General features: G+C 37.9%; 1 protein-coding gene across 2 annotated transcripts in view; it reads right to left on the bottom strand.

Annotated features, from left to right (window-relative positions):
• Window positions 1-8,393: 8,393 nt before the first annotated feature.
• RRP15 (ribosomal RNA processing 15 homolog) overlaps window positions 8,394-12,715 on the bottom strand; it is a 52,455-nt gene continuing 48,133 nt past the window's right edge. For both annotated transcript variants that reach the window (XM_068986260.1, XM_068986261.1), the window contains exon 5: window positions 8,394-10,370. In XM_068986260.1, the coding sequence (XP_068842361.1) occupies window positions 10,227-10,370 (144 nt within the window). In that variant the 3' untranslated portion in view covers window positions 8,394-10,226. The remainder of the gene's footprint in view (window positions 10,371-12,715) is intronic.

The following is a 12,715-nucleotide window of genomic DNA, read 5'->3' as shown; positions in this document are numbered from 1 at the left end:
AAAAATGGAGACTGAGGGCCACAAACTTTTCCTGATGTTTGTTTCAAGTCTCAGAAAAGAAGGTTAGTCCTTACATTGAGGGCAACAGTATAATTTATCACACAAACCCCAAAACCTTCAAGAGTGAAGAGGATGCTTTTCATCAAGACACTGGACAATAGGAGGAAACTAGGACTGTCCCAGGCTGTCACCCTAAAATGAAGCTACCTTCAAATCTGAACCTGCAACAATGCATTAGTTAAATGTTCACCTTTTCTCGAGTGATATATCAGTATTATGCATATTTTCAAGCCTTCTTTTTTCTTTGCTTATGCTACTGATTCTAGTAATCACTATGAGAGCTATAATTTGAAAATGCTGAACTGTATGATTGTAGCATTTATATAAACATGCATCACCCCCAAGATGAAGCCCCTGAAAGGTACCTGGTCAAGATTCTTCTGAGCTCAATGAAAGCCCATCTGCCACATGGACAGGAAGAAGAGGATGAAGATGAAAATGACTGGGGATTAGCAAGTGTTTCTTGTATTCTGGGTACAGCCAAACTCATTTTTAAATTTTGGAAAGTGAACAACAGAGAAAGAATCTGCAAGGTAAAAATAAAAGTGTCCTCTTCCCATTTTAGTGTACAGAAAAAAAGAACAGACTGTTTGTGTCATTTGCTGCTTCCAGGTCATGTCATACTGACTTTTTACATGTTGATCTTTCCAGTTTAGTAAACAGTAAAGGCCGCAACAAAACCAGGGACACCTGGGAACTGCACCTACATTTCTGGTTTCTTTTTGGATTGTTTCAGCTATATCTATGTGTCTTTCCAAGAACAAAGGCAGATCTTTACAGTTCCTATCAAATGGCAAGCTGTTTATCAAAGACCAAAGAAATAAATCCAGAAAAGTGTGCATGCTAGGAGGCAGAAAGACCTCAGCAATACATAAAAATGATTTTAGTTACCTAGTTATTAGAGATAACAAGTTTTGTTTTTCAAGAAGTCTTTGTTAATTTGGTTACTTACAGTCACTAAACTACATATTGTTATAAGATCAATCTGGTTATGTGATCAGTTATAATAATTAAATGGAATCAACACTCCTGTTGTTGGGGGAGAAAAAAGAAAAAAAAATCAGTTAATTCAGTGAGAGCCTAACTCATGCCACCTAGAGGAGAAAAGCAGTATGTCTCACAACTTTCTCTTTGTGGAGAAAACTGACATGCTCAACTTCCCTGGATATTTTCATCACAGCCTATTAAACAATCATACAATGTCATTGGGCTATAATATAAAAAGAAAACTGCAATTAAGTTTCACCTCAAGAATATTTTCCATTGACTTCTTTTCTAGAGGAAAGATTATAAAGTTTTAGTTACCTGTTATCTCCTAGCCAATAATATTCTAAACTAAAATCTACTCTGAAAGCACAGTTTGAATATCTAAATTCTTAATAGCAAAAATGTCAGCCCTTACACTTTCATAAGCCATCTAATGTTATGAAGTATAACAACCAGAGTTATGGGCAATATATCATATTTTAGCATAAAAGGCGCTGCAGACCAGGGAACTAATCCATCCAACAGTTAAGGTGGTTCCATTTCTGCAGCATCCAGGTAATCAGAGAGTAAAGTTTTAGTTGTCAGACATACTCTAACAAGATCTGTAATAAATTCTCCAATACTATGTTGCATAATAAACTGACAGTAGCAACCAAAATAAAGCCTAGCTTTAAATTGCTTAACGCCCAGGAAAATGCCTTTTGATATGTGCTGTCCACCCCTACCTTCCACTAGCCATAGGTTCATGTCATGAGTATATGAGACTAAAAAATGTAATATGTGTTTTTCCCCCGGAATAAAGTACAAATTTCTAGAATCTCATTTTCTCTAAGTCATTAATATCATCTAAAATGTGAGTAAATCATTGTGTTTAACGGCGTCTATGACTGAAACTTGGATCAGATTGTATTAATTGCCTCTGTATCTTAGGGCAAGTTATTCAAGCTACTGCCTGTTTCCTTAACTGTATGTTGGGAATAATAACAGCACCTCCTTCACAAGGTTATAGGAAGACAGACCAGATGAGTTAAGGGTATTAGAAAATGTTAGACAGTATCTGGAACATGGTAATTACTGTATAAAGATTTGCTATTATCACTTTTTCTGATCCAACTCATATTTGAAGGGTTGATGCAGTCATCAGTTGCCTCTCTCCAGTGGTAAAGAATCCGCCTGCCAAGCAGGAGACGCGGGTTTGATCCCTGGATAGGGAAGATCCTCTGGAGGAGGAAGTGGCAACCCGCTCAGTATTCTTGCCTGGGAAATCCCATGGACAGAGGAGCCTGGAGCAGTATAGTCCCTGGGGAGGCGAAGAGTCAGACACGACATAGCAACGAAAACTGTCAACCCTTAGGATGTATTGAGACAGTATTTAGAGTTTGGGCTCTGGAACAGCTGAAGTGGGTGGGCAGTAAATATGTCTTAGGCTCTCATTTAAATGTCAGAATCTTGGTACTCAGTGTGAGACTTGTCTTTTCAGACCGTCAAAAGTTATTTTCTTAAAAAGAGAATGCATTATGTTCTTATATTCATCTAATGAATTTCTGGCATTTGAAAAATGTACTTAAGCTAGCCATAATGCTTGTAATCTTACATTTTTGGTCTACATGCATTCTTGACACGTGATTTCACCAGTCTTCACAGCCTTCGTGTTAAACGGTAGCACACACGTGGAAGTTACCATAGCGGACAGACATCTGTATGTGTCCTCCTTTCACTGAACTTGTTGTCTATAATTTGTTGCTGTTAAAAATAATGCTATTATATTGTTCACACAGTGTTTTCTATAACTGAGATTTTTTCCTGTGGAGGGTTTTTAGAAGTAGAATTACTGGCTGTTCACAAGCACCTACTATCTGCAAGGCTTTCAACTTTTATGGGGGGAACTCATTATCGAGAAGAGGAATACTTACAACTACATAGATCAGAAATGAATACCATATCTATATGTACAGCACCTAGTTCTCCAGCTACACACTACTGTTTCTTCAGACTACCTACTAGAGCATGCCGCTGGACAGCCGCTGTGCATGCATTATTCCAGTCCCTCCAGTGTAAACAAATGGATCCCTGTGCCTGAGCCACGTGTGTGCTGTGCTTATTCGCTCAGTTGTGTCTGACTCTTTGTGACCCATGGACTGTGGCTCACCCGGATCCTCTGTCCATGGCGATTTTCCAGGAAAGAATACTAGAGTGGGTTGCCATGCCCTCCTCCAGGGGATCTTCCCAATCCAGGGACTGAACTCAGGTCTCCAGCATTGTAGGTGGATTCTTTACCATCTGAGCCACCAGGGAAGCCTGAGCTACAAACTAGCCTCAAAAACTTTTTGACATTTTTGCAAGGGCACATGGCTTAATAAGAGTCCAAACTGAACTCTGAACTTACTTTTGATTCCAAAATTTTGCCTTTTGTCATTTTTAACAATGAATACTAGTATTTCTAAAAATATTCCATGTAAATATAGCTTCATTCATCATTAAAATGCATACTTGGGAGTCTTCATGAAGGCCAAAATATGGCAGTTTTGTCATGCAATAGATATTCCTATCATTTCTACCATTTGTAAAGAAGGATAATGTCACCTTGAACCTTCTGGAGGCGAGCTTATTTACAATACACTTAAGAGAGCCCAGTGTTATTATACAAAGACAAATATTATGCAGAAACAGCCCTGATGTTATGCTTGGTACTACTCACTATTTCAGGGTAACTGCTGTGTCTGGCTGCCTGGCTGATGTTTTGAGAGCTGATGTCAACCCACTGTTTATGTCCATCCCAGGGGAGGGCATCCATTTTTACCTAAGACTGAAGACTTGTTCTGTGAGTGCGCAGAAGCAACTGACTAGTAGCTCTGGGGTGAATCAACAGCTGCAAGGCCACCCACGCAAAGGACACAGCTCTCAGCTGTCTCTCCATTCATGGCCCCAGTTGGTCTTGACCCCATACAAATTTGGTGTTCCTGCTTTGATGTTTATGAACCGATTGCATTAAAGATGCAGGATAATGATTCAGGGGTTAGAGAAACTGTTATTTATACAAATGTGGTTAACACCTCATCATTTCAAACGGGCTGTGCTAATAATGCTCATGGTGCACTTTGTTTTCTGTTTGTTTTTTTTTTTTTTTGCCCCAATCTGCAAGCTACATTTGCTCAGGCAGGATGTCGAGTGTGCGCTGGGACAGATCAGAGTCGCCAGACACCGTGGGAGCCCTGCCACAGAAGGCACTTCCTCCGGAGACCCCCAAAATAAGGAGGCTCCTGTCCAAAGTCCCCAGCGCTGGAATTCACTGGCTTAGATGGTACCTGCTATCCACGGCTCCTGCCATTCTCAGTATGTCCTTTTTTGTGTATCACACACCTAACACCTATTCTTTGAGCATACAGCCATGAGACTTAAAAGTTCAGTGTGTTCATTCTGAAAACCGCAGGTGATAATACTTAAAACTCAAATACTATGTGTTACGCACAGTGGCCTAACGTGTAAGGATTATAGTTACAACTCAGGAAGTAATTGCAAAGCAATTTAACACATCTCTTTAAAAAATACAAGTAGTGAAAAAGGCATCAAGCATAATTTAGACAATAAAATCACACCAATATTTGTATGTACATAGATTGTATCTATCAAAGTTTATGGGAGAATTCAAGGTAGACTGATGATTCCAAAATTGGCTGATGTTTTATGAGACTAAATATATGCTCTGTAACTTTAATCTCTTCACAGATAGACATACTACCACTAGCCACGTGCAGCTTTTGAATAAAGAGATGCTCAGCAGCCACTTGGACTCCATATTGGGCAATGGATACACTCCCATCGTCACAGAAAGTTCTACTGGGCAGTACTGATGTAGGGACTAAAATTGTAAGAAATTAAACCCACTTCTCTAGCATATACTCTTGTTCAACTACTCAATGAAAACCAAACAGCATTAACAGAAACACACGCTCCTGCTATGGTGGGGTGGGGGAATGAGTGAGGTGAGCAATGTTGGGCCAGATATTAACAAAACATACTCTGTAACTCTGTCTCTGAGTACAACTCATCTGAGTACAGAAGGTTCTTCACACACCTCCATAAAAAGCCCGAAGTCGTAACTCCCTGGAAGGATGCTCACTAGACCAGATGGAAGAATAGTGTGTGGCTCTAGGCTAGAAAACATCCTTTAGAGGACCTAAAATTGTTTAAGAATTGCTGGAAGGTATCTTTTCAATCTAGAGTTCTGATTAGATTCATTACGACTCTTAGGACTTGCCACCAGTCATGATTCTAAACATCTTGTCACCTATCTCCGACACGGTTTTACTTCCCAATGTGTTCAAGGATTCTCATGACTGTTCTTTTTGAAGCATCACTTTTTATAGATGATGGGTGTGTCGGCTGTCATGTCTAACTCTTTGTGACCCCCATGGACTGCAACCCACCAGGCTCCTCTCATCCATGGAATTCTTCAGCTAAGAATACTGGAGTTGCCATTTCCTCCACCAGGGGACCTTACCAACCCAGGGAATCGAATCCGCATTTCTTGCGTCTCCTGCATCAGCACGTGGATTCTCCACCACTGGCACCACCTGGGAAGCCCCTCCTGATTGACATTTTTAGTCAAGTTTCAGAAAGGCTCACCCAAAGGAAAAATTCACTAGGGGGCCTAACTTTACTGAAGTAGTAAGATTCACCTATCCAGCTGGCCCAAAACCATAGATTCCTTTCTGTAGGCAAGGATGCGTCCTCTCTCCTATTTCCAAAATTCATTCTAACTGCCAATTCACCTCAAACAGTCTTCATACTGTTTCTGCAGAGCTTAACAGACTCTCTACCTATCACTGATACACAGAGTGGAGATAAACACTAGTCCCATTGATCTTAAGAGATGAATTTAAGGAAAGAGCAGTTATGAACTCTGCTTCCCTCAACTGAAAATTGTTTCCAACTAAAAATGAACTTAATGTCAATAGTGTACTGACAAATTAATATATTTACAGACCTAATCTATTTAGTACAGACAAGCTTCGTTATTCCAGGACTCTCTGTTTCTGTACAGTTATTGTACAATCCTATTGTAATAGATTTTTAATGTGCAATTTAATCTGAATCTTTAATCTGTGCAACATCCACTATAATCTTTAAAAGGTTATTTTTTAACAAGTATTTTTTAAGTCATAGTAGGAAACTGATTTATTTGAAGTTATCACTGTTAATCCAAACTGCCCCAAGATTCAAATCACACGGCGGGCACTTACTGCAGGAAGTTAACTTTAGAAAGAGGAGGTTCGATTTTTTTTTTTATGGGAGTAAAATTATTCCTTATTTTGCATTAACAATATTATCACTCAAATAATTCTAGCACAGTTCTTGGAACAAGTGCTCAATTAATGCCAGATAAATGTTTCACTTAACTTTCTAATTCAGTTGAAATTTAAATATTAGGAAATTTAAGTTAAGAAGAACAAGGGCAGCTAAAGTTAGTTCATGTCTATGTAAAAATACACCATTTGCTATTGTACACTGCTATGGACTGGAATTTTGTATCCTCCCCCGCATCGCGTTCTCCAATTCCTATGCTGAAGCTCTATTCCTGATATGATAATATCGGAGGTGGAGTCCTTTAGAAGCTAACTGGGTCATGAGGGAGGTGCCCTTGTAAGAGACACTGACAAAGACAATCTCTCTCCCTCAAGTAAAGACACAGCAAGAGGTCAGCTGTTGACACACCAGGAGGAGGGTGCTCATCAGACATTAGTTCTGCCAGCTCCTTGATCCTGGACTTTCCAACCTCCAGAACCACGAGAAATAACTGTTTGTTGTTTCTGCAACCCAGTCTATGGTATCTGGTATAGCAGCCTGGCCTAAGACACACACTCCATCCCCCCCAACACACACACACACGTTCTTAAGAAATTACAAATGTCACAGAATACTTACTGATTTCTTCAAATGTTTGTTTTAAAAGTGAGATTCATGTGGCACAAATGTATTAATAATAATATACTAAGCATACTAATGGTCCTCTGTGGGCATTTAAAAAGACTGAAAAAATAAAACTCCCATCCCATTTCACTTATGACTCCTTCAACACATATATTCATAAAAATCTGTAACAAAAATAAGTATATAGAGTGATAGAGAGAGGAAAATATATAGAGAGAGGAAAAGAATTATCCAGAAGATGCCAAAGTGTCAACGTATTTGAGCTCCTCTTATCTCTTGGACTTCTCTGCTGTTGTATGTTTGACAGGGACATCTTTGGGTGTCTATAAACTGTAATTAGATGGCCTCATGGTTCAGTACTTCATGGTCCTCAAGACCAGCACGGGTGGCTATAGATTAGGTAAGTTGGTGGCCACTGAATATTAAGTATGTTCATATGTGCAAAAGCACAGTGACTGGAAAGTCCTAAAAGGCTTTCCACAATTTAAACATTCCCTTCACCCACGTGTTATAAAAGAAGGGTTGGATTTTCCCTTCAATCAATCTTCTGCAACTCCCTACAGAGTCATTTCAGGTTCTCAGTCCTGAAAGTGAGCCTCCAAGCTAGTCCATCCAAAGTGTTTCAGAGACATTTTTTAATGAGTAGAATAATACCTGATCTAGTAGAAGTCTAAGTAACTTTAAAAATGCAGTATTTTAAATTAAAGTACTAACCTACTGTAATGATTCTAAGTTACTGTCAGTCTATAACTTCGTGAGATTGCAAAGCCTAAAAACAAAAAAATGAGTAATTCTAAACTATGCTAATATTCTCCCTAGCTATCTGAACATCCAGATAAGGGAATATGATAATACCTAGTAATTGGTTTCTTGGTTACTATTTTCCATTGTTCTTTCTAAACAAAAATAAAATCTATTTATTACTATTACCCTAAACAGTTACCAAAACATATACCCAAATACTGTTATATTTTAGATGTCAGAAGAATTTAAATGTTGTAGGGTAAAATATTCAGGGTAGAGATGAGAGATTACTTAAAACATTCACCTAAAGATACACACTTAGTTTCTAAAATAATATGCTAATCCTTAGATTCATGTATGGTGGTATTTTGCTCAATTATTTGATAGTCAATATGCAGAAATACTAATATACAAAAAACATTCCATTTTTACGATAAAAATTATTTTATATAATTTAAATATGCTTTACAGCCTTTTAGCATAAGTGATACATTTTTTTCCTTACAACAGCACTTCAATTTTATTTTGGAATAAAATAACTTCTGAGAGAAGAAAATCTACAAATATTATCTTACTATCAGTTTGAAGTTAAACCAAGGACTATACAAAAACAACTAATTTTTTTTAACTAAATGAGAAGTTATTTACCCATTTCTATCACCTGATGTTAGCACAGAAGAATTTTTGCAAAGCTTTAATATGATTCAGAAACAGATTAATAGCAAAAAAAAAAAAATTAAAATCTTTGATTCTGAGAAGGTAAGTTTTGAGGTGCTGCAAATTTCTCAAAATGATCTACATATTAGGCTGCACTGAAATACTTACGTGTGTTAAGTTATATTGAGATATTTAGGTGACCATGTTACTACTGAGGAATAACTGTTCACATTTATTTATATTACATTGACAAAACAGCAGTCCTATAATTCCAGAAGACACTAAATTTCAAAAGTTTGGATAAATATAAAAATGCATTTTGAGCTCTGCTGGTTTAAGCATTTGATATCTTAGATGTATACCTTCCTTTTAGGATAACAAATACCAGGCCATGGACTAATTTGACTCTGGTTACATAATACTTGTGATACTCAAATGGGTTTGCAAATATAAACAACTCTGCTCTAGCATAGTTCTGAGGGGAGGATTATCCTTCCATATATATAACACACACAGACAAGTGCAACTGGGTAGTAGGAGGCAACTATTTTTATTATGGAAAGATGGTGAAAGAAATGAACCCTTTTATAAAATGAACAGATCACTTTTATTAAATAATTCCCCTACAAACTTTGCAGCTTAGGCCCAGTGTCACAGAAATTTTGGAATGGTATTTAAATAGTCCTGCTTTCTCATCTCTTTCTGTTTAATATGTAGACTTTAAAAGCCACCCAACTTAGTAATCTTTAAGGCAACTATAAGGAATCAGGCCTCAACTCAGATGCAGCTTTCTGATGCAGACTATCTGTTGTCTGGGCTTCCCTGCTAGCTCAGTGGTAAAGAACCTGCCTGTAAGTCAGGAGCCGCAGAAGATGCTGGTTCGATCCCTGGAGGAGGGCATGGCAATCCACTCCAGTATTCTTGCCTGGAGAATCCCATGGACAGAGGAACATGGTGGGCTACAGTCCACAGGGTCGCCAAGAGTCAGATAACGACTGAAGTGAGTAAGCACACACATACGCATCTATTGTCTACCATTTCACTGGTCAGTCTGTCCATAAAAGAAAATTTAAGCTAACTCAAATATAGGGGGGGAAAAACTCAAAAATAGGGAAAATAAGAGAAACTAGAACATGTCAAATATGCTTCCTAAGAAATTATGTCTCACTGTTTAAGTTAAATATGAGAATTTCCACCTCAGTAAATCTCTCATACAAAAATAAACATTTAAAATAAATCTGTCATTATTTACATACATTACTTAGCATATAAAAGGCAATATAGAAGTAGAAATTTGATACTTCTTAAATCATTATTTGCCAGAGTATCTATAAAGAAAATCATTACCCCAAATCAGAAATGCTGTGATTTAAAAATTTTGTTATTAATACATAGGTTTTCTCAATACCTCACCAAAATCACCACCAACCCTTTCCCACAAAAAAATACACATATTCAGGTCTGTAAGTTAGAGGCTGAAAAACACTAACATCAAGGAGTTCATTTTAATTATGAATTGATGTTGCATTTCCACAAACACTGGTGACAGGTGAACGAAATACCAATATCCAAGAGCAGTATGTAAACCTATAGTGAACTTAGCAAAATGCACCTCTCAAGTAGAAATATTTCTTTTTACAAATGTTCTAAGGAACAATGCTTAAAATCATATAAGGTTTGAAATATAATTTTAACAAAGTTTACATAAAAAAAGGAAACACCAAAGTTGGTAATAATGAAAGTCTTTTGGCTTTCTTACAAATGCAATCTCTATAGTTTCCCAACCTTCAGAGTATGAACTATTTTTCCAGGAAAAATAGAATGTAAACTGTGTTTCTTATACAGCGTTATGTGTCAGAGTCACTTCCAGACCCTGGTCCGCTGGCATCTGGTCCATCACTTTCTTTGTCCCAGTCTTTCATGGATGCTCCCATCATGAAATCATCACGCAAGATCGTCCATCCTGGGCCCTCTTCTGATTTCGCTTCCGTCTGAGGGAAAGTACATGATCAAAATATTCAGAAGTCAATTTCACCATAAGGAAATTTTAAAATTCTAGGCTACAAAACAAACCTGTCAACACTTTGTTTTATAATAGGAGTGAAACCAAGACAAACGACAGATTAACTGTATACATTATGATCATATACACACAAATATGTAGTACCGTGTTAGAAAATGTGAGCCTCATACAAGAACCACAGAGGCAGAATTATATTTTTATCTGCAGTGTGTGTGTGTGTGTGTGTGTGTGTGTGGCGCAGGGGTTGTTTGTGGTGATAATCTAGGTTTGGGATCAATTTTTTAAATCTTCTGACAATCAAAACAGACTTACAAAATATTATTTAACATTCAGTGACAACCTATTAGAAAACATTTGGTAAATTATTTTAACACAGAGAGAAATTTTTAACAAAGCATTTTAATCCAAAATTAATTAAAAGAGTGAAAAATGAAACTAACCTGATACTGTGCTAGGTGTTTATAGATGCTATTACATTTAAAATTTGATAAAAATCTGAACCAAAGGTTATATAAGTTATGATCTCACTGCCTCCCCAAATCATGGACTCAAAAGACTAGTCACATGCTAAAACCATAAATAACCGAACCAGGCAATAAACATAATGGTCAATTCATTTTGTTTATTCATAGGATTTATGTAAAACTATGCAAGAGAGTCTAAGAATTACAGCCTTTTATTTCACGGTACAACAGTACCACCTTGTGGCATTAATTAAGTAGTGCAGGATGCTGAACTAGTTTCTTTTCTTTATTCCGCAAATATTCACTGAGAACTGCCTATCACACACTGTCCCGAGTATCAGAAAGAGAGATGAACAAAACAAAGTCCCTGTCTTCATGGAGCTAACAGTCTGTGCTTTTCCACTTACTCCATGCACAGAAATACACAATGCGGGGAAAATATCTAAATATACACGAACCCATTTGGTTAGAGAAAACAGTTACTTTATGGGAGCCTATTAACCTATAAAAAGCAATTATTAGGAGAAAAGATGTTAAAAACACTTACCAGGTTAAGAGATTACTGATCTAATTCTGCTGAAGCCATTTTTTTTTTAATTTCAAAAAATATAGCCCTGAAACAGTAATACTTTTTTTTTTTTAAAGGATGCTATCACAAACAGGAAAAAATATCCTTTTGGCTTACTCATCAAAGCTTTTTCCTAAATAGAACCCAAAGACTGGAGAGCATATAAATGTGAACAAAGATTTCAGAACTGACTTAGTAAATCAAACAGTACACTTTGTACTATAATTTAACCAGCATGAAGAAACAAGAGACATCTGTGTTGGTTAAAAACCCAACCACAGAATAGTTCCAAAGCTTTCTGTGCCACCACTGACAGAGGGCGACAGAGCAGAAAGGCAGTTTATAACGCTGCTCCTGGAGGACGCCAACACACCCCCATTCCTCATCTCTACAGGACCAAACCCACATTCCTAAATGACTTCTGCTTCTGTTAAATTAAGTTACCTAACTGAATAAAAGGCCATTTTCCCTGAGTCAGCTAGTTTTCTCTGCCAATCTCACCTTACTTAAATAAGCGAGAGCTGTTCCCAACGAACAGAGATCCACTTTGAACCATTAACTGTAACACCTCTGCCAAGTTAATTACTCAAGGTTTTCGATTAAATTCTAAAAAGTATATGTTTCATGGTATTTGTTGTTAGTCACCAGCGAAGTGAAAGTCACTCAGTCATATCTGACCCTTTGCGACCCCACAGACTATATACAGTCCACGGAATTCTCCAGCCCGTTGGACACTTTGCGACCCCATGGAGTGTAACCCGCCAGGCTCCTCTGTCCATGGGATTTCTCAGAGGCAAGAATACTGGAGTGGGTTGCCATTTCCTTCTCAAGGGGATCTTCCTGGCCCAGGGGTCAAACCCGCGTCTCCTGCACTGGCAGGTAGATTTTCTACCACTGTGCCACCTGGGAAGCTCATTCCATGAGGACAAGATCCAAAGACAAAACAGCAACATGATTTTAGAAGGTGGAAGCAGATGGACCATGTCTTGGCAAAGCCAAGGAAGGTGAATCCTACAACTCCAACTGTCAGTCTGACAACTAACCCAGTTCACCCTGCAGACTCTTCAGGGGAAAAAACCAAAACCCAGGAATGGGCAGTTCTGGTACTTTTGGAAGTAAGGATAGAACAGAGGAATCAAGATAAAGAGAAGTAGGTGAAAGTGTTTCCTCTGGATTCCCCTCCCCACTCCCCTGGCAGAAGCCTAGAGGTTTAACCTCCGGAGGGGTAATGGGCTAGCGCAGATGAAAGCATTGGTGCAGTACCAAAACCAGGGGATTAAG

Source organism: Capricornis sumatraensis, chromosome 14 (genome assembly GCF_032405125.1).
Source record: "Capricornis sumatraensis isolate serow.1 chromosome 14, serow.2, whole genome shotgun sequence".
Taxonomy (NCBI): Eukaryota; Metazoa; Chordata; class Mammalia; order Artiodactyla; family Bovidae; genus Capricornis; species Capricornis sumatraensis.
Note: the sequence above shows the minus strand (reverse complement) of the source record. Positions and strands in the feature narration are given on the sequence as shown.